The sequence below is a fragment of the Rhinopithecus bieti genome, unplaced genomic scaffold (genome assembly GCF_001698545.2).
Source record: "Rhinopithecus bieti isolate Rb0 unplaced genomic scaffold, ASM169854v2 scaffold_7681, whole genome shotgun sequence".
NCBI lineage: Eukaryota > Metazoa > Chordata > Mammalia > Primates > Cercopithecidae > Rhinopithecus > Rhinopithecus bieti.
In genome coordinates, this window is record NW_016806571.1 from 2,498,459 (window position 1) to 2,524,963 (window position 26,505).

General features: G+C 50.4%; 2 protein-coding genes and 1 long non-coding RNA gene across 5 annotated transcripts in view; 1 reads left to right on the forward strand and 2 right to left on the reverse strand.

The window, feature by feature from the left end:
* LDAH (lipid droplet associated hydrolase) overlaps positions 1-6,140 on the forward strand; it is a 152,669-nt gene extending 146,529 nt beyond the window's left edge. For 2 of the 3 annotated variants that reach the window (XM_017876835.1, XM_017876836.1), the window contains one exon: positions 4,115-6,140. In XM_017876835.1, coding sequence (XP_017732324.1) covers positions 4,115-4,306 — 192 coding nt within the window. In that variant the 3' untranslated portion in view covers positions 4,307-6,140. The remainder of the gene's footprint in view (positions 1-4,114) is intronic. The other variant, XR_001886510.1, reaches the window with a different exon arrangement.
* Positions 6,141-12,002: 5,862 nt separating this feature from the next.
* Positions 12,003-18,427, reverse strand: LOC108532662 (uncharacterized). Its single transcript, XR_001886511.1, has 2 exons — positions 16,549-18,427; positions 12,003-14,691 (listed from the first exon to the last, which is right to left on the reverse strand). It is a non-coding gene; the product is annotated as an uncharacterized LOC108532662 (long non-coding RNA).
* A 218-nt stretch (positions 18,428-18,645) lies between these two features.
* Positions 18,646-24,799, reverse strand: GDF7 (growth differentiation factor 7). Its single transcript, XM_017877041.1, is given in 5 exon segments — positions 18,646-20,354; positions 23,189-23,436; positions 23,438-23,784; positions 23,953-24,384; positions 24,473-24,799. Coding segments are annotated over 5 exon segments (2,316 nt in total). The 3' UTR covers positions 18,646-19,392.
* Positions 24,800-26,505: the final 1,706 nt, after the last annotated feature.

The window sequence follows — 26,505 nt, forward strand, 5'->3', positions numbered from 1 at the left end:
CTCAGGAGATCAAGGCTCCAGTGAGCTGAGATCACACCACTGCACTCTAGGCTGGGCCCAGAGTAAGACTGCCTCAAAATAAATAAGTAAATAAAAATAAAGATGGCTGGGTTAGCTCCTGTTGACAACTCTCACACTCTGTTAGTTTTCATATCCAGTTTAAGACCTGTCAGTTGTCAGGTTTTGTGTTTTTATAACGTGGGTCTATTTACTGGAATTGTAAATAGTAGCAAAAGGTACAGGTTAGGAATGTTGTCTGTGGATTTGTAGCCCAGCTCTTCAATGCAGAATTGCTTGAAATAAGCTGGTTAATCTTGCTAAGTCTCAGTTTCCTTTTCTGTAAAATATGGATACAATACTTTTCCTTAGAGTATTGTTGTGAGGATACAACAAGATAATACATATAAAGTGCTTACTTAGCACAGAGCCTGGCCATTGCTCTCGGCCCATCGGTTCATCATGTTGCATTGCGATTCATTTTTACATACCATTAAATAAGAGTATGCACTGTTAACCACTATGTTTTTGGTGTCCAGTTGTTTCTCTTTCTTACTACTTCACCCCTCCTCCCCCATCCCCCGCCAGTGCCACCACACACTCCATACTTTCTCATTTTCCTGTTCAGGGCTGCAGGTGCAGAGTCCTCTGGTCAGATCTATTGCCTGTGATTTATAATTTATAGGGAAAAGGAAGTATCTCAAGCCAGTGTACGTAAAGGCATTAGATAACCACGTGTTTTACTTGTAAGCCAAGACTTTCATAGGAAGCCCTTTAGAGAATATAGCCCGAAAAAGAACTAGTAAAAGAAAACAAAATTTTAAAAAATGTGAGCCCACCATCATCAGTTGGGCATTTAACCAAATGGGGCCCACTTCAAATGGTTAACAATTGTAGAGAATTGAGAAATAAAACCAGATAAACATACGGGAGGTCTAGACTCCTCACTGTTCTGCTGTCTTGAACACTGACACCACTCTTTGTTGAGGTTCCCAGCACATGCCTTGGACATGTGCCCCATAATTACTTGGACATATTTGTCTCTTGATACCCCGAGGTAGGTGTCAGGTCCCTTAATCCACGTTGATCACCCCTGCTCAAATCACTGCTTTAACTGCATGCACGGGGATGGTGTTTGCTCAGTGCTGAGGGCTCATCAAGCTGGACTTCTCATTGGAAGCATTTCAAGTTGTAATTGCATCACAGAAAAGTAAATGGTACGTTCTTCATGGAAACAGTCTGAAATGTCAGGCAGAAAGCAACAGTGGTGCGTACAGTGACGCTCTTCTTGTCGAGGAGACTGTATTAGATGAGGTCTTTTCTATCTGGCTTTCCTTTAAGCTGACTGCCATTATCATAGGACTTCACACTGTAGCTTGTACTGGAGTGAGGGTCCTAGAGTAGCTGTCTCAAGGTCCAGAGATTTTGAGGCGAGAGCATGCCCTCGAGCAGAGGAACAGACCTGATGGGCATGAGCCCAAGTCTGACTTTCCATATTTCTTAGCAGTGTTCCCTGTTCTGACGAAGTGCTGAGTAACTGCATAGCGACTGTTCCTTATCCTATTTCCTGAATACAATAGAAAAGATTGCTGGTGGTAAGTGTAGGGAGTAGCTTAGAGAGAGCCTAATGTTATCAGCACTATTGGTAGATAATTAATACCTGCAAATAGTTTGTACTCTTGACAGTATTTCAAGGCAAAGCTATAGTAGGGTAGTTGCTGAGAGATCCTGGGAAACTTGTTTTTCTAGTACTGGACAGAATAGTCTCCCACTGTTTGTGAGGTTGCAGCATTTTAGAGCTGTAGAAAGAGCTGAGACCAGGAGGAAGAACCAGGCAACTGCTAGGCTCTCACATTCTCCAGGAAACAAAAGAAGTTCTTACTCTGCTAAGAACCATAGCAAAATGAATTTTGGCTTTAGGGGCTTTGGAATGCCCAGAAATGGTTGGAGTAAGGGAAAGTAGGAGAATGTGAAGAATGAACTAAGTGATAAATCTCTAAGTTGCAGGCTCTCTGCAGCGTGCAAAACTGGAACCCCAGGTAACAACCAAGAAAACCTCCATGAAGCTGGAATACTGTGCAGTCATAAAAAAGGATGAGTTCATGGCCTTTGCAGGGACATGGATGAAGCTGGAAAGCATCACTTTCAGCAAACTAACACAGGAACAGAAAACCAAACATGGCATGTTCTCACTCATAAGTGGGAGTTCAACAATGAGAACACATGGACACAGGGAGGCGAACATCACATACCAGGGCCTGTCGGGGGGTAGGGGGCTAGGGGAGGGATACCATTAGGAGAAATACCTAATGTAGATGACAGGTTGATGGGTACAGCAAACCACCATGGCACGTGTATACCTATGCAACAAACCTGCACGCTTTGCACATGTATCCCAGAATTTGAAATATAATTTTAAAAAAAAGAAACCTCCATGAAGCAATTCACAGTAAGTCTGCTACTTGAGGTTTACTTGTTCATAATTTACTCTCTGGAGTAAATTTTTTCCTCTATAAAGTGTTTTTAACTAACTCTCTCTTTAAATATTGGTTAAGGCATCATGTTACTGTAATAAAGGCCATTGTTTTTGTAAGATCAGTCTCATCTGTCCCATATTCAGGTCATGGATTTAATAATTGATGCACTAAAACTATCCAGTAAGCAATAACGCCTGTTTCCCCGCACCCTCCTCCCCCACCACTTGATCCCCTCCAATCCCTCTTCCTGTTGTGGCCAGAGTGGTTTTCCTGACACAGGGACCTGAGCATGTCACCTCATTGTGCAGTCTTTTTTTGCTTGTGGACTTCAGGATAAAGTGCAACCTCCTTGGCATGCATAGAAGATGCTGTCCATGACCTCATCCCTCTCCGCCTCTCTAGTCTTATCTCCCACCACCCTATATTCCAGCCATGTGGAATTCCAGTTCCCCACACGTGCCATGCTCTTTCAAGCTTTGGTTTGCTTGATCTTCTCCCCACAGTGTGCTTCCCCAGCTTGAAGACTCAACTCTGGCATCAACTCTGGGGAATCTTTCCTGCCCGCTACTTCTGACCAGCTGTGCCTCACCTGAGCTCTCAAATTGTTTTGTGTACATGGGGTCCCCTTCTCCCCTCCCCCAAGACTGTCTTATCTCTATTTTCCAGGTTCCTAATACAAAGTAGGTGTTCCATGTGTATTTGCTGATCCAAGGAATGAGTAAGCAATTCAGTGAGTGAGGGAGCACATTTGGTATATTAGGGAAGCTGCAAGTGACTACAGCTGGCCAACTAGGAGCTGGAGCTGGGCACAACTCTTTCTTTCAGTGATAACAGAGGTCAAAGGATCTTTAAGATTTAGTTCTTGGTTTTTGTAGAAATTGCCACTATCTATCCTTCTGAATATAAGATGTTGCTTTTTTGCCTTTATTTTTAGAACTAACAGAACTAGAACATAGCAGTTTTTCAGTGAAACACAGCAGCCTAGAGCAATGTATACACACATACCACATGCAGGTTTAGGTAGATATCCATTCAGGGTCTTAGTAATGCCACAGAGGAGGCTCTGTCTCCATTCAGCTGCTTGCTGTCAACTAAAGTATGATTATTGCACTTCCCCACTGAATCAACATACAGGCTGCATAGAACCTTTTCTTAGGATTCTGATCACATTTCATCAGCCTGAGTCTATCTGATCCATGTTTGTATTCATTCAACAAATATATCCCATATGACTACCATGTGGCTATTTGGAAACAACTAAGTTTATTAACTGGTCACTAGTCATTCGGTGACTGTGTCTCAATAACTCTCTTCGTCATCCTCACCGGCCTTCATTCCAGTGTCCATCCCAACCTCAGTACACAAAACTTTCCTGGTAAGTCCTTTCAGTGAATTATGAGGGATCTATCACACAAGAGTGTCCCAGCATGGGTATCTTCCCACCAAATTCTTCTAAATGCACTCCTGTACATTGTGAAGCCTTGCTACCTTGAGAGAGCCACACTCTGGAGAGAGCTTAGGGACTAGCTCCCAGGGCCAGGCATAGGTGCTGTCCTCAGAGCACTGCCGGCTGCTGGTGTCATATTTGTGTCAGGAAGGGAATGTGTTTTCTAATAAAATGTTTTTGTCTTGTCTTTCAGCTTACATTTTATTATGGTACTATAGATCCTTGGTGTCCAAAAGAATACTATGAAGACATTAAGAAGGATTTTCCAGAAGGAGACATTCGACTCTGTGAGAAAAACATACCTCATGCTTTCATCATCCATTTTAACCAGGAAGTGGCAAACATGATTGCTGACTCCCTAAAGGATGACCTGTCCAAAATGTAAATTGGCCTGAGGAACAAGCCCCCACTGCCAGTACATGGAGGCAGTCGGTGTACTAGACTTAGTAGGTAAATGTTTAATTTTGAAGACTGATACTAGAAATGAAGAAAGTGAGAACCCTTGTCTTACAAACCATCTCTCAGCTCACCATGTTACAGGCTGACGTAAACACAGTTGATGAATCATTCCATAGGTTTAACCATACATTTTCCAAGACTCAGGGAACACAGTGATCTACACAGAGTCTCGTGTTTGCACGAGATGCCCAGTGGCACCATATGGTTTATTTTGGTAGGCGAGATCTTTGCAGATGAAAAAAAAAACCTACATGTACTTGATTTTAATTGAATTACATTGTAGAATAGGCTCTTCTGGAGGAAATTATGAAATACCTACTAGAAAATGTAAAAGAAACCAGTGAATGTTAAGAGTATATTTAGACATGTGAAGTGTATGTGATTATGACAAGGATATACTCACGTTCCAGGAGCAGGAAGTGAACCTGGGTCTCCTTTAAGACAGAAGATGAAGATGAGCCCAGACTAACTTAGCATAGATCTTGGCTGAGATAATCAGTGTGACGTCTAATGTACCTGCACTAGACAGAGAATAAAGTTCACCAGACATCACTGTGGTCAGCTAACCAGATAAAGAGTTGTTGAAGGACCCCAACTGTGCCTCCTGCAACAAGACAACCAGCAAGTTCTATGGTGAGCCTTAGCCTGCCAGGTTATAAGCTCCCTGCAGGCTCCTCTCCAGAGCCAGGATGGTGAGGCACTGGGCTGTCCCGAAGCAGGTCTGGATGTGCCAACATGCAGTTGCTCCTTCTGTAATTCTTGTACTAAAACTCTATTAAAGACCATCAATGAGCCAAATAGTGTGCTAGCCATCAAGGATAGAGCTCTTAGCTACTTAATGATTCTTTTCTTCTGGAAATCTTCTAGTGAATAATTTTTAAAAGCATCTTTCAAACTGCTGAGTAAAGCATTACCATACATTAGTTCTCCATTTCTGCATTAACTTCACTTGTTGGAAAGAAATTTTGTTAATGAACCAAACCCAGCCATTATGTGAATTCACCTTCTCTAGACACATTGAGGTCTGGCAGAGAAGACACATGTTCCCTGGCCTAGAGTGGGCTGACAATATTGCTGCCTCCCCTAAATTGACTCAATCTGGAGAAACACATACTGCAGTGACAGTTGATGATGTATCAGAAATATTCCTTTTTCTCCTAGAGGAAATCCCTCATGGCATTATTCCCTAAGGACAATGAGATGTCCCTCCCCTCAAAACCTAAAGCCCCCTAATGAAAGATTCAGCTCTGATTTGCTGCCAACTTACTGCTAAGTGCTGAATGAGTTACTGTGTTTGGCATAGCTTCTACATCACAGCAAGTAACTTCTCAGAGGGTAAAAGCCAAGCTGTAGACAAGGAGTGCTATTAGCCCAAGGGGAAGAGCTAATAGATACACAGGCCATAAGCACAGGGCTGTACGTAGAGCCTTTATTGGCATCTGCATGAGAGGCCTAGAAATTGGATATTAGAAACTAGGAATCATGGCTCTGAGTGCCTTGCATACAGGAGATACTCACTAATACTAAATCAAGGCACATAAACAATACTGGGTAAATCATACCTACCAGAATAAAGAGTAACATTCAGAGCTTTTCTTTTAGCCGTTATTTTAAACATTACTCCATATTTCAAAAGTCTGCATGTATGAAATTGTGTCTTATTTCTGGTTTTTAGAGCCTAAGAAAGATACTGGTTCTTAATTTGTATTTATCATCTGAACACCAAATTGATTTTTGAAATAAATGTTTTACCAGCATTTCTGATCTCATCTGGCCTGATCTCTGGGTTGGGGAAGAGAGGGTACAATTTGAGCAGTTCTCCTGAGTTAGACTCAGCTCAAAGTCTCTCTTTTAAAATGAAAAGCCACCTTTCTCATTGCTTTTTTCATAGGTGGAAGAATCAGATTTCAAGAGACTGAAGTTCATTCTATTTCATTAGGGATTAGACTAACATGGACAAACAGTAGATAAAATCCATTTTCCAGAAGCAGCTCTGGCTGTATGTCCCAGTCAACCACATGGATGGTCTCTGTGAAAGTTTTAACTTCCTGCAGAGTTACCTAGTGCTCAGCGATTGAGCCTTGACTATGCCCATGTTTGTTCCTAGTCTGTTCTGAGCCATCAGAATCTCCACAAGCCCTCTGTGGCTTGTGTGGTCTGATGTCCATGGCCACAAAGCGCCTCTCACCATACGCTTCCCCACTCAACCTTTGGAGAGACAGGGACCACCAAAGGCTTGATTTTTCTTCATCCTACATTATATTTAAAACAAAACCAGGCTGGGTGCCGTAGCTCACACCTGTGATCCCAGCATTTTGGGAGGACAAGCTGGGAAGATCGCTTGAGGCTAGGAGTTTGAGACCAGCCTGTGTAAAAAATAAGACCTCTGTGTCTAAAATAATTTTTTAAAAGAGCAAAAAAAAAAAAAAAAACCAATTTCAGATTAAAGGAAACTAAAGAGACGTGACAATTGGACACAACATCTGATTCTGAATTGGATGTTTTTGTTATGAAAGACATTGTTGGGACAATTTGCACAACTTGAATGAGGTCTGAAGATTAGCTGGGAATAAGATGCCACTGTTAATTTTCTGATTTCAGTGGTTTTACTGGGGAGAAGTAAGAGAGTGTCTTTGTTTGTACTGGAGACACGCTAGTATCTGGGGGTGAGGGGCATCATGTCTGTTTACTGTTAGATGATTGAGGGGAAAATAATGTTCTTTGTGCTTGCAGATTTTTTGGAAGTTTGAGATGTTTTAGAATTTGTAAAATAATTATTTTAAAATCCCACCATGCTATCTCCTGCATCGGTGTCTCATTGCTTCTTTTCCAGAAAGGCTATTTCCTCTTGTATGCAGTAAATGAAGACCTGGGTTCAAATCCCAGATCTGTCATTTGTTAGGTTTGTGACATAAGACTTCACTTCCCTCCTCCTCATTTATTTTTAAGGGAGATAAAATGAGGTCATGCATATAGCATTTAGTACGTTGCCTGGCATATGGTAGATGCTCTATAAAATGGTACCTAAAGGAGGAGAGCAAATGTGTTTTTCCTTTTTTCCTTTCGTTTCTCTTCTCTTTAGTATAGCAGAGGACCCTGTGGTATCTCAGTCCCTGCACTGTTTCACCAGGCTTGTAACTTGATTCCAGCAGTCAGCATTTTGGCTCTTACGCAGGGATAACTCTTGCTCACCTGGCTCAGCTTTCTGGCCTCAGCCCATGTAGGCCTCCCTGCACACAGCCCAGGATGTTCTAACAGTTGATATAGAAAAGATGTGGGAAGCAAAGCATTTCTTAGATGGCATGAGACATCTCTGTCCCTGGCCTTCTCTTGCAGAAGAGAAGAGGCAAGGATATATTTGGGCTGCTCCTTCCCTTGTGGGTGGGCCTTAAGGAGAGGTTGGAGGCTGGGACTGAGTGTGCTCTGTGAACAAATACATCTGTAGGACCTTGAATGAAACTCTTCTGCAAGAATGCTGAGGACAGCAAAGCTCATATGAGTGTTCTTCTAATCACTTTTTAAGAGGATTGAAATTCCTGCCTGTGCCCCATACAGACATGGGTAAGTGATCACATTGGCCCAGGTGAGGAGCATCTGTAGGACATGGGTCTGGTCCCTCCCACCAGGCTGAAAGCATCTCTACAGTAAGACTGGTGTCACTGAGTGTGATGCTGGGTGAGCATCCTCAGAGCATGAGTGAGGGACAGAGAAAGCTCTGGGTGGTTCTACGGTTCTATAAAGAGAAAGCTCTTGGAAAAGAGAAGAGGACAAGGTTGCCCCTAGTCCTAGAAGGACAGGTAGAACTTGGATAGTTGGTTTGGAATGGATGAGAGCTAATCGAGATAAGGAGTCTGCTGCTCACCCCTACACCTTTACAGTGTCTCACTTAGGCCTCCCAATCCTGTGATGTTCTGACTATGCCCGTTATACAGATTACCACTGAGGTGCCTTGCTAAGGACCTCACAGCTAGTAGATGAGAGCTGGGATTCTGCTGTAGTTGCATGTGTCCTCCAAAGTCCATGTGTTAGAAATGTAATCCCCAGGGCAACTGCTGGGAGGTGGGTTCTAATGGGAAGTGTCTGAGTCATGAGGGCCCTTCCCTCCTGAATGGTTTAATGCCAGTGATAAAAAGGCACGATATTAGGCTGCGAGTTTGATCTCTTGTTCTCTCATGCTCTCTTGCCCTTCCACCTTCTGCCAGGGAGGATGCAGCACAAAGGTCCTCACCAGATGCCAGCCCCTCAATCTTGGACTTTCCAGCCTCCAGAACTGTAAGAAATAAATCTCTTCTTTATAAATTACCCAGGCTCTGATATTCCATTATAGCAACAGAAAATGAACTAAGCCATATTCCAATTCAGGCCTCTACTCCAGAGCCACCACTTCATCCCCTCTTTCCACTGCATCATGCTGCCTCCTGGAGGCCACAGTGGGCAAGCCTAGCAAAAGTGGAGAGCCGGGAAAGAGAGCCACGCAAAGGGCAAATGAGGACCCGATTGACAGAGGAAGTGAAGAGTAGATAGTTGGTAATAAATGAGTAGCTTTAAAAGAATGAAAGCTGAAACAGAGACCAGTTTTCAGAGGGCAAAAAAATGCATAAGGCAGTGGATTGAGAAAAAGCAAGCCCACATCCTGGGAGTCAGTGCTGTGGCTGCAGTCACATGGCTGGCAGCTCTGCAACTCTTCCATAGCCACCTGGTCTCATGCCAGGCACGGGAGCTTCCTGTGGGCTCCTCTGTACAGGAATCACTGCTCCAGCTTTGATAACACCCATCCTCTACCCCACCCCATGAGATATGGCCCAAAATACCAACTGTTCCTGCCTCCCAGAGCAGTCCTTCCCACCCTCCCACGCCCTGCCAGCCTTCATGACCCCTGGCCTGGCCTGTGTCTACTGAATGACTTATCATTGCTGCAGGAATTGTGTCTCTGAAGTCTGCTCCTCCCTGCCTCCACCAACACCTCTTCCCTCAGGAGAGTCCTAGAAGATGGCCTTCTGTCTTAGTCACCTCTGTACTATCAGGGCATATCGAATATGGGTCCTAATGGAAGTGTCTGAGTAATGAGGGCCCTTCCCTCCTGAATGGCATATCCTGCTATTCAGGGTAGTCTATAAATTTTGTTATCTAAATTAATAAAAAGTTTCTACCATGCCTAATAGGCAAACTATGAAAAAGTACAATTCTCACATTGGATCAGACTACCAGGAAATCACATCTCAGGGCCTCTTCATCTTAAAACTGACACATCAGTGGGATGCAGACATGCACACTTGCTCTTTTATCCCTTAAGTGTTTCCCCAGCAGAGCTGTGCACAACTGGGTCAGATAGATTCAAGGATGTCTGAATCCTTGCAGACTGTTTGTGTCTGGCACTGGGGGACTGCAAGGAAGCAAGGCCACTATCCCTTGTGTCCCATTCATCTTGTCTGATATGGCTGCAACTGTTACTTCCATTCTTCTACAATTAGAAAACCTCTGGAGTTTGGGTATTAGCAACCACCAAATATGTAGTTTATTATTTGTTGAGCACTAACTCCGCACAGCACCCCAAGTGGGAATTACAGCAACAATACACATGGCTGTGCTCTGGGATAATCGAGCATTTTCATTTTGTGTTGCATTCCTCAAACTTTCTGGCAAAGGGGCCTGTGCTGACCTCCCCACACAGGGACAGATTTCCTTGCTACGTAAGTCTATGGGAAAATTCCTCTTCCCTGGGATGAGAATGTGACCCTGTGACTGGGCGCCCATTACAGCCAGGGGGCGCGGTGCACCTGCAGGGTCTCCCTCCCTCACAGAGGGACTAGAATCCTGCCTCTGCAAATCCACCCAGCTCAGGCTCTGCAGAACATCTGGGCTTCCTCCTACTGGCCACTGCGAAGGGCTGCGCACCTGCATGTGATTAGGACTCGGCAGATACCCACAGCCTATAGGGCTGCATGCTGGTGGCACATGGCAGTGGACAAGTTTCTCCCCAGATCATTGTCCCTTCTGAGCAGATGAGTCACAGGGTTCCTAGGGCACAAGAACACATGCATCCATGACCATGTTGGGCACCACCATCAATGGAACAGCAGTTGGAGGCATCTTTGCCTTGGCCTGCTTGGAAATGAGCAGGCATCAGAGGCAGATCCAGGACCTGACAGGACCAGGGAAGGAATGGAAAAGTCAGTCTTAGCCGCCTTTACCATTAGTCATGGACAGGCCTTTTAGATATGCTCTTATAAGTGTCTGGGAAATGAGATAAAATTTTAAATGCCACCCCCGACTTTCCTTTCTCTCTGTAACTACTCCTCTACTGAATGTGTACTCTAACCACAGAATGCTGTGGTAGGTCCAATGGAGACTGAAAAATAAGAAAATGAAAAATGGACCAAAGATGCTTATAAACAAAGCATGACAAGACCTTCCAGTTTTCGATGACACGGTCGTAGAACTTACACATTTATCTTACCTGCCAAATGAGTTAGTTGAAAGGGGAACACAATTTTTCTTCCAAAGAAAGAGACTCCTTTATTTAGTGATATGAAACGGAGCAGTGAAAAGAAAGCACGCTTTCTTGATCTTTCACCAGAAAGCCGCATGACCATAGGCCCTGCATTAACAAACTGTGGGCTATTGGATTCACTATGAACATGGGCTGCCATCACTGACGAAAAGGTGGGTCACTCCAGCAGGCTCCATGTCCCAAAAGAGGTAATCCTGGTAACAAGTCACTAATAAGGCCAAGTCCCTGTCAACTTCCTGCAATTGCTGCTCTGTCGTTAGTCTTCTCCCAGAAATATTTAAGGAACACATTAAATAGATTTCTCCATCTGTAGGCAAAAGTCAGGTGCAAGAGCTGGGATAGCAACAGACGCTGTGTAGTTGATCCTGTCCTGCTGCATCCTTCGTGGTGTCACCGAGCACAGGCTTTTGTACTTGTCTCGAAGAGTACTAGGCAAAAAAAGCCCTGTCAGATTTGCTGTAGGACCTTACTGGGTTCTGTGAAGTATGTAATTGGTCTTGCAGAGGAAGCGGCTTCCATGGGACTTTATGCCTTGGGATTTCAGAGACTTAACTGTGCAGCCTCCAGGAGGGGAGGGCTCATGCTTTCTGGAGTGAGACAGGTCCTGCAGCAGCCTGAGATGTATAAACACAGAAAACCTGTCCACCCAAACTGCATTTGGAATGACAGCGCTCACTCTACACATTATCATGCTCATCTCCCAAAGAGAAAATGTTTTCCACTTCATTTTGGCCTCCTTTCCTGAACCCAGGCTTGATGTTTTTTACCTTGGGGTGCAGTGACTTCATGCCATGTGAGGCTGTGTACAGCAGCATCCTATGCAGTTTCATACCAGTCACCAAGACCCAGGGTGCGGCCCCGCCATGCCAGAGGGCCCCAGCCTCACACCTGATCTGAGAACACAGGAGAATGATCGCAGGGAATGATCAGCACAAAGGCAAGTAGAGCCAGGCCTGCTATGTCACTCCCACTGTTAAAATGCACTCAGTCCTAATGCCTCAATAGCTGGCCGCTATTCTATTAATGAGTTGAGGACTACAGTAACACAGAAAGGCTGAGTAACAAAAGCTGAAAATGTTTTCCTTTAGAGACCAGTCATGAGCGGTTTTACGAATCAAATATTTAATCAACTTATCTGTACAAAATATTAAAATGGTTAATGAAGAGTATACAAGCATGTTTAACAAATATATACTGCTATATAATAAGAAAAATAGAGATTGCTGTTTTACATGTCATTTACATTTCACTATGTACAATCTATTTAAATTTGAGAATATATATACACATAGGTTTCTACCAGCCCTGGGAGGGCTCCCTGCTAGCTGGCCTGGGCATCGGCAGCACCTCACGATGTCAGCTTGTGTTGCCCAAATAAACACCCAGGCCAGGCAGCAAGGAGACAGCCCAGCCTGCAAGCCTCGGAGTTCTGCTCTGGCTACACCAGCAGGAAGAATGCTGATGAAGGAGATTTCAGTTTGCCTTAAAGGAGTTTTCAATGTCCCCCCACACCCCAATCTCATTACTCCCAAGCCAAGCTAAGAAAAAGTGGGTGTCACTGCAAAGCGAAAGGACTTCTATCCCCTCACCAAAATAATTATTTTTGTCTTTAGCTGCTGAGGAAATGGCGTGTTGAGCCTTGATGGCATTACCAGCACTTTTGAGTTTTACCATTTCCTTAAAATCACAGTACTGGAATCAGATGAAATTTGCTTTTTAAGCTGCAGGCCACTCGTCATGTGCAGAATTCTGCTGCCCACCCAAGGCCTACTTAAACAGCATCATTTTGTAAGCTGGTACAGGAGCTCTGCAACAACCTTCAGAGAAATGATCTGCTGCTTTATTTGTATGCAAAAAGAAAAAGACTTTGTCCAAACTTTTCAGGACCCCTATTGTCATCTGCTGAAAGGGCAAGTTGTAGTTAGCATGTTAATCCTTGTAAAAAATGCATTAACTTTTCATTTAGGGTGAAATGCTTCTAGCTAAAAGACCTAAAGTGACTCAATTATGATTCTTTGTCAAAGAAAACATAAAAGCTGTTTGCATTACAGTGTAAAGTGAAATACAAAAATAAAATTATTCTAAGGATGCTCATGTTTAATCCATGATTTATCCAAGGCAGAGAATGCCAGAGAATTCCTCTCTTGAGAGTCTCTGTTCCTGGCTTAGAACACTTGAGTATTTCCCCGCCAGAAAACACATTTTATCCTGAGCTTTCTTTCTCACTGAACTGCATCATCATTTTTTAAACAGAATGCTAAAGGGCTAACTTTGAGTCTGACAGGCCCTGACCCAGGAAATGAGCCCTGCTTGTGGGCATCCCCTTTCTCAAGCCAGCCTACTCACCCCAAGCCCAGCTGCTGCTGCCCCAGGCCAGGGGAGGATCCAGGACACATGTGCATTGTCTGGCCTTGGCACCCCTCAGTCACTCAGAGATTAAAAAGGCGCAGGCAAGGGAAGGCCCTCAACACACCAGGTCACTGCTTTTTGGACTCATTCACCAAAAAATCCAGGCGTGGGCTGCCCATGGCCCATGAGAGATCTCCCCAGGATGACCTGTGAGTACTGAAAAACAGAGAAAAGGTGTGCGCAGTTGCACCAGCTCTCCAGCTTCGGTGCTGTCCCTTCCCATCTTGCAGCTCAGGAAATGTCCTCGAGGGAAGTTTAGCCCCGTGTACTTCGGATTAGTTCCTGTCTCCTTCTAATTCAGCAGGATGCCTGTGAACTAACCTTACTCGGAAGTCTCGCTTTGGTCAGCCACGGTTCTAGATTCTGGTAGCCAAAGGTCTGGGCAGGAGCTAGATGTGGGTGTGGCTGTTGCCACTGCTGGTCAGATGAAGCAGTGCAGGTATTCTGCAGAGAAGACAGCTACGTGCCCACCTCCTGCCGGGCCAAATCTCCAGCCCCCACTACGTAGCACTCCTGTTGGCCCACAACACAAAAGGTAATGAAACAGGAATGCAGATGCAAAGCAGCTGGCCACGCCCTGGCAGCTCTGTACCACTCTGCCGGAAGTGGCCTGGGTGTGACAGTCAGAAACTTCTCCTTGTTTTTCTAGACAGTTTATCTCAGCATCCCCTGACATAGAAAAGGGATTAAAAGTTTCTGTAATACAGCTTCTACCAGGTGGCCCTCTCTGGAGTGAAGCATTTCTAAACTAGCAGAAGGAAGTTCATCTGACAAAAAAAGTGAAACAGTACTTTTTATATCGTCACTAAGCTGTCCTGCCAACAAATTCACCTGACTGTACAGAAACACGTCTCTCCGGAAGTTTCTGTGACTGCTGCGGCCCCCCTGCCATTGTCAGGGAAATGTGTGAGAGAAGCCAGCCCTTTCTGTTGTGACAGACACATGCGCACCACGCACAGACGCTAGAAGAGGCTGCGAGCTCTGCACAGCAGGAGGAAGTGGACCACCGCACGCTGCTCTGCTGCTCTTGCTTTTTCAGCAACTGTGAGCATAACTTGAAACTCAGTCTGATTTTTCAGTGACTTCACACTCATTTTTCACTGACCACCCATCCTGGGTTGCTCTGCTGTAATTGCTCCTGCCACCATGAAGCACCAGCCCAAACTTTGCCCAGCCAAAGGCCTGTCGCCAAGTTGCAGACCACAAGTCAAGCTCTGGTTAAGGTGGGTACCTGCAGGTGATGGGCAGACAGCACCCATGAATGATGATCAGAGCTCAGGTGGCAACTTCTGGGCCCTCAGTCACCCCTCTGATTCACTAGGCCAACTCTCAACCCTCTCCCTGCAGTCTGTGTCCACCAGGTGTCTCCTCAGGCTAGGACGGTGGCCCTCCTGAAAAAAAAAAACAGGCTTCTTTCACTACAGCCTCACTCTGAGTTACTATTTGTGATATACTAAGCTGTGCACACAGATTAAAGCCCAGAAAAGCACAGAGGGAGGAAGACAGCTCTGCTCCAGTCTATATGGTCAGGAGGTTCCAGGTACAAGATGCCAAGCTGTCTGAAAACTTAGAAACAAACATCTTTTTGGGTCCTCCCTTCTGGTTCTTCTTTATGTTAACCTCCCCCACCATTTTCCAGATCATAAAAATGAAGAGAGAGATAAGCTTGTCTGATGCTACCCCAGGGTCACTCTCCTGGGAAGCTGCAAGGGGACCTCAGAGCCAGACATGGGCATGGTGGTGAGGAGAGGGTGGGGACCCAAGGAGTCCATTCTAGGACAGTCCTGCCTGCCTCATCCAGGGCTTCTGGGATAGTCCCAGGTCCCTGTCTGGGTGACCAACCAGGCAGAGCCTTGCCTTTCCTCTTCTGCCTGCAGAGAGGTAAAATCCTAGAACCTTGGAACTGGAGAGGGCATCATTTTACAGGACAAAAGATGAAGCTCCAGCAGGGAGGTGACTGCCCATAACTAGCCTCAGACCTCTCTCAGGAGATGCCCTGTGGTGCCCTGGCCCAAGTGGCCTCCCCTGAGGCGGGCGCAGGCCATGCCGTGGGAGCAGCTGCCTCTGGGCACTCGGAAGCCCACAGTGGGCTCTGACTCTGGTGCAGCTCAGATACACCATCCCCCAGAGGGATCTTGTTACTTTCCACTCGCCCAAAGTTTGGCTGTTGGGTTTGCTCGGCAGCTTCCTCTCTTCCCTTCCCAATCCAGACACTTTCTGAGGGGCAAGCGCAGGCCCAAGCTCCCTCTGCTAGACTGCCGCTTTCAGAGCCTTGCTCCCTCCAGCTCACTGTGCGATCTGACTCGGGCCTCTTGGCCTATGGCCCACTGAGGGCCAGAGGGAGGTCTGTCTCCCTGAGATGACAGGTTCTCATGAGAATCAGCGAGGCCCAGTGATTCTGTGCACCCAGAGGCAGCCGCAGGACACTCTCTTCCTGCCACTGGATTTCCTGGTGACCAGATTCAAGCACAGTAAGAGCCTGACCTTATCTTTGCACTAGCTGCTTTTGGAAAGAACGTCATTTTTCTCCCTGCTCTAGGAAGAAAATCAGTCTACAAATCCTAGCTGTTTTCTGCTGTGAGTTTCAATGAAATTGCCGACAGCACATACAATGTGTAGGGATTGAATTACGCTCCGTCCTGTTCCATCCACGGGATTATCGGTACTCTCTTCAGTACCCAAGGTGAGGCGCCCACTCCTGCCGACATCATGAGAGCTGCCAGGGAGAAGAGACTGCCCTGGGCTTCGTGGAGTCTGGATTCTCCTATCACAAAATCCACACCTCATATTGTTGCCAGGAGGGTACGGTGAAGGGAAGCATGGATACAATGACTTAGCACAGCTCAAACCTGACTTCCCCAAGCTAAGACGGCAAAGCCTGCCACCTCTGGAAGACCCAGCGCAGCTGCTTGGAAAGTCAGGATTCAACAAGGCAAGTGTGTTTGGGCATCAGTGGAAATGCCCGCCTGCCAGTGTGGGTGATCCTCCTTAATACGAAAGCCTTGGTTTCAAGCAGCAGTGACCAGACTATCTTCGTGTTTGACAGACCCAGCACCAGCCCCGCTTGGGCCCCAGCTGGCCTGCCCCGAGCTCCCTAAGGGATACCAAATCCTACTCACTACCTGGAAATCATGGTTCAAATGATGTCAACTAGTAGTACACAATTCTCCCAACGAAATGGAAAATTCTGTTTAGGAGGGAGACTTTGGTGACCTCAGATTGGGGTTGAGGGGACGGCCTTTACTCACAGTCTTGACATGCTTTCTCTCTGCCTGTCAGTTCTCCCATCCATAGTGACTGGAGATTCCAGCTGGGGGTTGCAACAGAGAAGCTGAGTTCATGCCAGTCACCCAGGCCTGTCCCCCACTACCTAGAAGACAGAGAGTTCAGGGTGCTACTACCAACTGTGTTGGCAGAACGCTTTTCTCCACATCTTGGCAATGCTAGTTAAACCACATCTTAGCAGCAAAAAGCCGTCTGCCCCACGTGTTGGCCCTTTGTTATCATTTTTACAAAGTGAAATGGATCCTCTGCATTCACCTAGTGAATGGACTGAGATGCCACAGGGTTGGGCAGAGTGGCCCCTGGGGGCTTCACCTGCTCCAGAGAAATCTGGGAAGCATTCCTTTTATCCAGTAAACAAAGAGCACACTGAGGGTATGGGGCCATGGAAGGAAGGGTCACTGTCCAAGGACAACACCCCCCCCGCCCCGTGCCACCTGAACTCAAGATGCAGGAAGGTACCTACTTCCCACACCACTCACAACACATCTCGTTAGAAGGAGGTCATCAGAAAGAAAGAGGGGAAATTGACAGTTCTTTTCCCTACCATAAAAAGGCCAGGCTAAAGACATTTCTGCCCAAAAAACTGTTTTTCCTAGTCACTAAAAAACTATCAAAATGTTTGCTTTTACCCAAAGATATTAAATACCCTAGACTTTCTTCAAAATAACATTTAACTGCACTTTGTTATTAACTTCCTTTCTAAACCTTCTAATACTACAACTTTTAACACTTTAGTGCTATATTTTTATATAATTCTTCATTATGACAAGCTTCGTTTAGAAAACGAGAGTGAGGCATCTCTGGCAAAATCCACAAATTTAGGGACAATCTTTGCCCAGTCACTAAAATAAGGTGGAATTGTACCAGCGCAGCCACTTTGGGATATTTTTAAAATTTTTAACCTGAAGAGACTGTTCATTTTCTGGTTATTTACAGCTACTCATACAGCCACAGAATATAAATTCACATAGTAGGAGGGCGGACATCTTAATTTTAAGAGTAACACGTGCTTTTTTTTTTTTTCTTTTGGGAGAATTTTACAGGATGAAAACCGATTGCTTCAGGTGGGACCCGTAAGTAAATTAGCTGTATCTAAATCGTGTCTGTCTTCTCTCTCTCAAGAGGGTAATCACTGAGATTCAAAATGTGTATGAATTGTCCTGCATCCAACACAGAGTGGAATTAATGCTCCCCAGGACTCTGAAGGGGGAAGTCCTGCACATCACACAGATGCACTGGGAGGGCTATTCTAAGAAGCCCTCACCCCAGACAGGTGAAGTCCAACTAGTTTCCCTCTCCCAGCCTATTGACAAAAAGCCACAAAGGATTCCTAGGCATAAACAAATCAAACCAAACAGTGAAGGCTGAATGTTCGAACTCACTTTTACATGCCTAGAAAATCCTCCCATCGATAAGACTCTTCGGGGCAAAATATGGGAACTGGGGGATAGGCTTCCACCTCTGCTCCCCCACACCAAGGCCCTGCCCTTCCAAGGGCACAGCAGCCAAGCCAAGGAGCTGATAAGGGGAAGGGGCAGACCTTCCCCCTGCTCTAAAGGTCTGGGTTGTGAGTTGAAGTCTGACAAAAGCACTTTTGTGTGGCTTCACTTCCCGTTACTATCACACTGCCAAAAACTACAGCAACAACACAGCGAATGCAGGTAAAAAGCAGAGGCCGACTTACTTGATAACTAGCACAAGCCCGGGTCGGCCCCTGGGAGCTTGCGCCTACGTAGCATGGCGGAGTCCTCGGCTGGAGTGGGACCCAGGACACCTCCCTGCCTCTCAAGCCCTGAGAGCCTCTTCCCCGGCTTCTTAGGAAAACCTCCTGGCAGGTCTCTAGGAAAAGCAGTAGCTCCCCTCCCCCATCCCCACCTTCCCCATTCCCTGCCATTGCACTAACTTCCTCCTAAGCCACCCAAAGCATGGGTACCATCTCCCCCTGACCAGCTGGGGAGCTTCCGAACTTGGCAGATCCTATCCCACCCCCAATATCCTGTTAGATCAGACTCAGCCGTTTAAACCCCTCCCCATTTCACTTCCCCACAAAAGAAAATATCCTTTCCACTTTCCAGAACATTTCCAATTGGAATTGATTTGAAAAAAAAAGGCGGGCGGTGAGGCGGTACCGACCTTTGCACAAATCTGGGAAGCTCCACAACACCTTCTTTCAGACAAAACTTCCCTTTCAAAAATGAAGCAGGGGTACGTTAAATTTTAAAAGTTAAAAAAGAAAAAAAAAAGATGCTTTTTGCAGCAGTTCCAGAGTAAACGGCCCCATGCAACACAAACCCTCGGAAAGGGCATTACAGCCGTGCAGTGGATCACGGAGTGCACCACGCAGCGCTCAGCCACCCAGGGAAGCGATGCCCCCACATCGGGCCAGAGACAAAACGGGGTGAAATAAAACATGCTCGACTACCCCTTTGGTTCTCCCATTCTGGAGCTTCCAATTTCCTAACCCGTTTCTACCTGATTTTCGTGCCTGTTACTGCAACATAAGCACAAACACCTTCCTCTCCCCAAATGGGGGCAGTAGGCGCCATAGTTATCTGTTTGCAAAATACACAAAGCTCTGACATTCGGTACCGGCAGGGCATCTCTTTCCCAAGGCTTTCACATGCTGTCCCCAGTAAATGTGTGTGTGACTGCACGAGTGTGTGTCAGTGTGAACGTGTGATCTCCCTCCTCCGAGAGGGCGCTGGGTCACATCGGACTTGCACCCACGCTCGGTGACAGGCTGGCCCTCTGCTGCTCATCAGCTGGGGGTCCTCGGCCGCGCGGCTGCCCAGTCCCCGGCCCGCGCGCTACCTGCAGCCGCAGGCCTCCACCACCATGTCCTCGTATTGCTTGTAGACGACATTGTTGGCAGCGTCGATGTAGAGGATGCTGATGGGGCTGAGGCGCGCGGGCACACAGCAGGAGGCCGGCGCCGCGTCTGGCGCCATGGAGTTGAGCAGCGTCTGAATGATTGCGTGGTTGGTGGGCTCAAGGTGCGAGCGCAGAGGGAAGTCGCAAACGCCCTCGCAGTGGTACGCCTCGTAGTCTAGCGGCGCAATGATCCAGTCGTCCCAGCCGAGCTCCTTGAAGTCCACGTGCAGCGGCTTGCGGCTGCAACGGCTCCGGCCCCTGCGCCCGTGGCCCCGGCCCGCGCCCCCGCCGCTGCCTTGCGCTGTCCGCGTCCCGGCCAAGGCCGTCCTCCTCCGTCTGCGGCCGGCAGTGACTGCCCTTGGCGACCCGGTGCCGGTTCCTGGGTCTGACGGCGGCTGTGCAGCCAGAGCGGCCCCGAGCGCGCGGGCCTGGGCGCGCATCTCCCGGAACAAGCTCTCCTTCCTCTGCGTGCGGGAGGAGACGACTAGCAGCGCGCGCTCCTCTGCCGCAAAGCCCCCTCCGCCCGGCCAGCCGAAGCCCAGACGCCGCAGTGCCAAAGGGCTCCGCACCGGACCTGCCACTGCGCGCAGCAAGAGGCAGAACGCGCGTGGGGGACGCGGTTCTCGACGGTGGCGCCTCATGGCGTCCGCCACGTCGAACACCTCCCAGCGCTGACCGACCTGGGGGTCAGCTGCCCGCGAGTACAGCAGGCGTGGCGCACGGGCGGCGCCTGGGCACGTGGACAGCAGCAGCAGCGGCGGGGAAGTCGAGCTGCCTGGGCCCGGCTCTGGAGATCCCCGGCGCAGCACGCGCAGCTCTGCACCCACCACCTCGTCTGCGTCGTTAAGGCTGGACACATCGAACAGGAAGCTCTGGCCTGTTTCGGCTGCAGATTCGTCTGCGAGGGACCGGCAGGGACAGAGAGAAAGAGCTGAGTAAGAGCGAATACTGCACACTGTCAGCGTGGGGCCTCCTAACAGCAAATGGCCCAGCTGCCCTCGATATGGGAGCGAGGCCTGTTGGAGCCAGCGCCCAACCCCACGTCTCTGCCCCAGCCTAAACGCTGCCAGCCTGGCCCAGAGCAGCGGACGCCTTCGCCCGGCCTATCGGAACCGGGCTTTGGTTTAGGAAGCCAAAAGTTCCATCACCCCAACAACCCACATCACTGCATATTCCTGAGCCGCGGGACCAGGAGCGCACCCCTACACCCAAGACCAGGACTGAAGGTCGCTACAGTTCCGCGGCCTGACCCAGAGCCATGGATTTGCGGGGCCAGAATCCGAGATCAGAGTTCCGGTGGTGAAAAGAAGTCGTGCACCCACTCCTGAGGTCCTGTGCCTTAAGGAGACTTATCGTTATTGCCCTGCTGATCCCCCAGGAGAGCCGAAAGTCCTGGCTGTGCGAAAACGGAAAATTCTTGTCTCCTGAAAATTCTTCCGCTACCTTTGTTCCCCCAACCCAGCCTGGACATCCCCGCTGGCCACGGTCTCCCATGCAGGCTGGAGATCGGCGATTCGTCCAGGAGAATTCGTCTGCATGGCCACAAAAGCCCTCTAGTCCAACCTCGCTCTGCCGAAGGGGAACTGAGGCCTAGGTAGGGGCCAGACTCGCCCAAATTCTTAGGTCTTACAGCAATGGGCGCTGCTGCTCGCGACCGCAATCCCAAACGCACCTCCTCTCAGTGCTCCTGCGGCCTCGGAAAGAGGGGGAAAGGCGGCAAGGAACCTCCCGGAGGGGTGCGGGGCATCCCCGAATGACCTTGCTGCAGTGAGGGCAGCGTCCCGAATGAGGTCTCGCTTCCAGGAGCCGCCTGTCTGTCCCTTCGCGAGCTCATTCTTCCCTCCGTAGTGACTTATCTCGGGCTTAGGGGTTTTATTTCCAGTGTGGACATTCTTTTTTTTTTTTTTTTTTTTTTTTTTTTCCTTTTGGGCTCAGAAAAAAAAAATTTTAAAATTCCACCACGCAGCAGATAAGGAGCTCTCTTTGAAGGAGGTCATATGGTTTCGTTTTGCCCCTAAATTCGGAGAGACTGTGCAGACTCCCCCCACCACTGGGGATTTGCTTACCAGCCACGAACGTCAGGCCCTGAGGTCCTGGTTCTGTCCCTGTCAATGGCTTCTGGGGACCTCAAGCATCCCTGCTCCAAGTTGAGATTCAGGGTGGAGAGGGAGGCTGGAGAAGCACACTTGGGGCCACACGAGGAGCACATTCTCTGAGATTCCCTGCAGATCCTCTGCCTCTGCCTCTCCCTGCTCACCAGCCCTGCCACTCCATTTCCCCCAAGAGGGAGGAGAGAGAGGAGGCCTTTCAGGCTCAGCCAGCCAAGCTGAGCTCCCCAGAAAGGATTTATCTCCCGTCTGAGACCATGGTAGAACTAGCTCAACCTTAAGTGCCTGTGCCCACTTAGAGCCCAGCACACCCCCTTCTGCAGCCTGGGAGCCTACAGGGCACCCTTCAGTCTAGAGCATTCCCTGTCCCTGTGCACCAGAACTAGGGCTTCCTATAAGTATCCCAGCATCCAGCCCAGGGACCACGTCAGGCCCTCAGAGAAGCCTTGATAGTTCTAACCGAACCATAGGGCCATTTGGAGATTGAGTACCAGGATTTCCAGGTACCCAAAATAAAGCAGTCTGTGCTAGGCACTGGGCATGTGCTGGCGGGGATGGATGACCTGGTCACTGCAAGGCCTCTGCCTGCCTTCCCAGGCTAGGATCTGAGGTATACTGACTCAGTGGCTCCCAAGCAGGGCTGCCTCAGCCCCACCCGCTCACTTCCCAACCCTATTCACCTTTCTTTCCCTCCGGCCCTCCATGCTGGGTCTCTGGCTGGATAGAATTAAAGCCGAAATTACTTGCATTTCCCCCTGAAATTAGTTAAATTTTCTCTATCTGTCTGCTTTAGTGATTTCAATGGAGATTAATAAAATCCAGATGACATACAGCAGCCACACCACAGCCTCACCTACATCCTACCTTTGGAAGGCCCAGGGCAGAACAAGGTGGGGTGCTTGTCTAAGAGAGGCCTGCATTCCTGCAGGGTCCCCAGCAGGCCTCTCCTCCCCACACCACCAGAATCCTTGACCTCTGGCTCTCCCAGGGGTCCAGCACCAGCCACAGGCACCCATAGCTACACACGTCACACACATACAAGCCACGACCACCCAAACCAACCTGCTGAGCAGGGCACTCATACCTGGTGATGCCACCAGCCTCTCCAGGGCGATTTACTTTAGTGTGATACCTGCCTCTGCCCTAGTTTTCCCTGGGCTTCCCCCAATTTGTGTGGCCTCCAGGAGGCTGGAAGCTGCAGAAATTGCTGCAAGGAAGCAGCCATCACCCTCACCACTGTGCAGTCCCCTCTCGGTGTGACTCCCGGAACACAACTCTTGCCCTCCTTTCTTCTCCGAGGGCTCTAAGCCGGAGGCCACTCCCGACCCTTCCCCAAGAAGCGAATCTTAGCCTCCGCCTGCCTCCTCGAGGGTGACCCGCCGGCATGCAAGGCCAGGGCGACCTGGGAGAGAGACCAGTCAGCCCTCCGGGACCGAACCCGGGAGCTGCCGCGACTCTCGCCACAGTCCAGGTGCAGCGGGCTGGAGAGTGTTGGCCTCGGCGAAGTTTCTGTCACCTGAGGGTGGGCCGCGGCCCCAAATGTAACGGAGCTGCGGCACGGCTGCGGGGCTGGTCTCAGCCCAGGACCTGACTGGATGGGCGGGCACATAAAAGGTGTAAGTACCTTGGGTCGCCTGGTCTGTGAAGCCGGTGATCGTGTCCGCGCGACCATGGCCCAAGGCGGAGAGAGCGGCTGCCCCGGCCGGAGCCCTCCCGGCCAGGCTCCGGTAAAGCGACATCATGAAGTGGTGCGGCACCACCGAGCCGTTCCTGAAACCGGAGCCCGCGGCGCGGCGCGGGGCGCGGGCCCGGGAAACCGCAGCGGCCGGGACAGCCGCGGCGCCCACAGCCTGGGCAAGAGTCCGCCCGCCGGCCGCCGCCGCCCCCCGGGCTCCGGGGGACCGGCCAGCCCCGCTCGCTCGTAAGCACGGCGGCCGCTTCCAGCCCGTCGCGGGGGCGGCAGGCGCTCAGCAGCCACGGAGCACAGCGCGGCGGCCGGCACTCATGGTCCATGGCTCGTGGCCGAGCGGGCGGGCGGCCGGCCCGTGTCCGGGAAGTCCCCGGCTGCCTTTTGGAACATAGTGTCTTAATATAGTGGGGGAAGTGTGCGCGGGCCAGCCGCCGGCCCCACCCTCCTGGCCCACGCCACCCCCGCCAACGCCCGGAGCAGCGCCCCCTGCTGAAAGCTGCCGGCGACCGCGATGCGCCCCCCACCAGGGCCTAGAGTGGAGACCAGGGCCGGAGCCTCCCCCCACCACCGCAGCGCTTCGCCCCCACCCTCACCAAGCGAGTGTCACCGGCCCCAGCCTCCCGACACGCCCGGGTGCCCCGCCTCCCCTCCCCGCGGCAGGGCGACCCCCCTCCACCCGCGCGGCGCCCAAGACGAACGCGCACTCCTTGGTTCCAGGCTTGGGGCACCGCGCGCACCCGCCTAGCTTCCAACCTACTCCCCCACAGAGAAACACCCGCCCCTCCCCGCTCTAATTCCCAGTGCCCAGGACGCGGCGGCAGAGGTGGGACCGCGGAAGGGCTCGCCCTCCAGACCGCTTCGCGCCGCGTCCCGGTGGCCGCGCAGAGAGAGGCCACAGGATGCGCCCGGGGGCCGCAAAGGCGCGTTTCGGATCGCGGGTCGGCGGTTCCCCACTCAGCCACAGCCCCCAAAGGATCGCAGCGGGCGGCCAGAGCAGGGGAGGAAGCCGGTAGGGGAGCAAGGGGGGCGAGGGGCTGAAAGGGCGGGCCGGAAAGAGACGGCTGGACGCGGACTGCCCGTCGGAAAAGCAAGGTTTGGGCGCGGAAGTTGCGCTTCAGCGGAGCCAAGCTCTAGAAGGAGCTCGAAATGAGGACGGCAGCCCCAGGTGATGGGGGATCTCGCGCGGGACTGCGCTGAGAGTTTGGTTGTGAGTCCAACTGGCGACCTTCCGCCTGCCTTCGGGGTGAGGGCAGCGGCTAACGGAAAACAGCTACGGGCTTTGTCCGTGAGCGGCCAGGATCCCGGAGAGCGGACGGCGCAGAGCCCCGGGATGGTGCTTCCAAGCTTCTTCCCTCGCCGCGGTGATGGCGCGGGGCCCGGGGTGGATGGGGGGGACGCCCGGCAGCTGCGAAGCCCCGGGGCGCACTCGCGCGGGCGGCAGAGCACTTTGCTCCGCGGCTGGCCGGACAGGTTGCGGAGGCCAAGTCTCAGGGGAACGCGCCAGAAGGGAGGGTTATCGGCTCTGCTCCGCAGGCAGCCTGGCATCCCCCTAGATCGGAAACTTTCAGCAGATCGAAGGCCTGGGCCAAACGAACTGCAGGAGGACAGGCGGGTCCTTTTCCTTTAAAATTGCATTTGCTGCAGAACTCAAAATCTAGACCGGGTGGGCACGTCGTGATCACCTTGAGCGGGTGATCAGCTTCAAAGCGAGGTCGCCCGCCGAATCCAAAGCCGCGTGGGTCCCGACGCCCGCCTGGCTGCGCTGCGCTAGGACCCACAGAGAGGCCCGGCCTAGGGAGCTCCTGGGCCGACTGCGGCCCAGGCTCTCCAGTTCCCCCACTCCGCTGCTTCGTCCCAAACGAACTCCTCAGCCATCGCCCTCTCGGCCACCGCGGAGACACGGCGCCTGCTCAGCTTGGGGCTTTGAGCCGCATAACACTCGAGAACGTTTGCGGGTGGGAGAGAGAGGCCTAGTGAGGTTCAGTCCTCGCAGACCCTAAGGTCGATGGATGCCAAAGAGAAAGGCCTGACATTGCCGGGAAGGGCAGACCCCCAGGCCAGGGTCAGCGCTGCCGGCGCTGAGGGACTTCTCGTAGCAGGAACCTGGGGGATCTGGGATGACCGAGCTTGGATAGTCCATCCTGCCTTTGGGACTGGGGTTGGAGAGTCGGTGACAAACACCGCCGCCCCCACCCTGCCAGCCCCCCGTCTCTCCCTGACGCGATGCTGGGTCCTACTATGTTACTTGGCTCCTTTCCCCCTGCAGCCATGCGCTCGCGGCTAAGATTTGTGCAAACGCGCGGGGAGTCCTGGGTGACAGCAAGTCGCTTGCCTTGTCTTGGCTTCAGTTTACCCGGCTGTGTAGAGCAGAGAGCGGAGGGGTCCTAGCACATTCTTGGCACAGCCAGTTACAAATAAACGTTTGTTGATTACCTGATACCCCTGCCACGTTGGGGCTTAGGAATGAAGGATGGGTTGGAATCCCTGCACCTTGCTATCCTTGTGGGAGTAGGCCACTTAGCTTCTTGGAGACCTAATTTCCTCATCTACAAAATGAGCAGATTCTCAACTCATCCTGTGTGTGGCTGGCATAACAGGCCGGCACAGAGGAGGTGACGTAGTCTTGCCCCCCAACCACTAGTGTGTTCCCAGTGCCAGGGGTGATCATGGCAGAGAGAGAAGCAGCTTCTATGCACCTGGAGGGCTTTGGAGGACACAACCGGGATGGGCTGATGCTGCTGGAGCCACTGTCCTCCCGCTGCGTGTGCTCCAACCCGGACTTCACTTCTCCCACCTGTGCTTCTTGGTCTGTATAGTGAAGGCATAGTCATTCATTTATTTATCCGTCCCTCCATTCGTTTCTTCTTTGATGTAAATACTCATTGCCAGGTAGCCTTCGGTGCATTGTGGATTGAGCAATGCGCAGGGCAAGCACATGGAACTTTAGGATGGACGCAGGAGACAGCCAACAGGAAGCGCATAAATGCCCAGTGTGCTATCCAGTGGTTCCGAGTAAAGTGATGGGCTGGGGGGCTCTGTGATCAGCGGAGGACACATTGGAGCAGAGCCCAGAAGGAGGAGGCAGAGAGGATGCGTGGGCCATGCCTGTCTCCCTTGCTCCCAGTAAATAATGATAGTGCCCATTTGTTATCCTTTGAATGCCAGGCACCTTGCCTGCTGCTCCACACACCTCATGCCATTTCATTCTCACAACTACTCTGTGCTGTGAGATGGGTATTCTTCCCATTCTA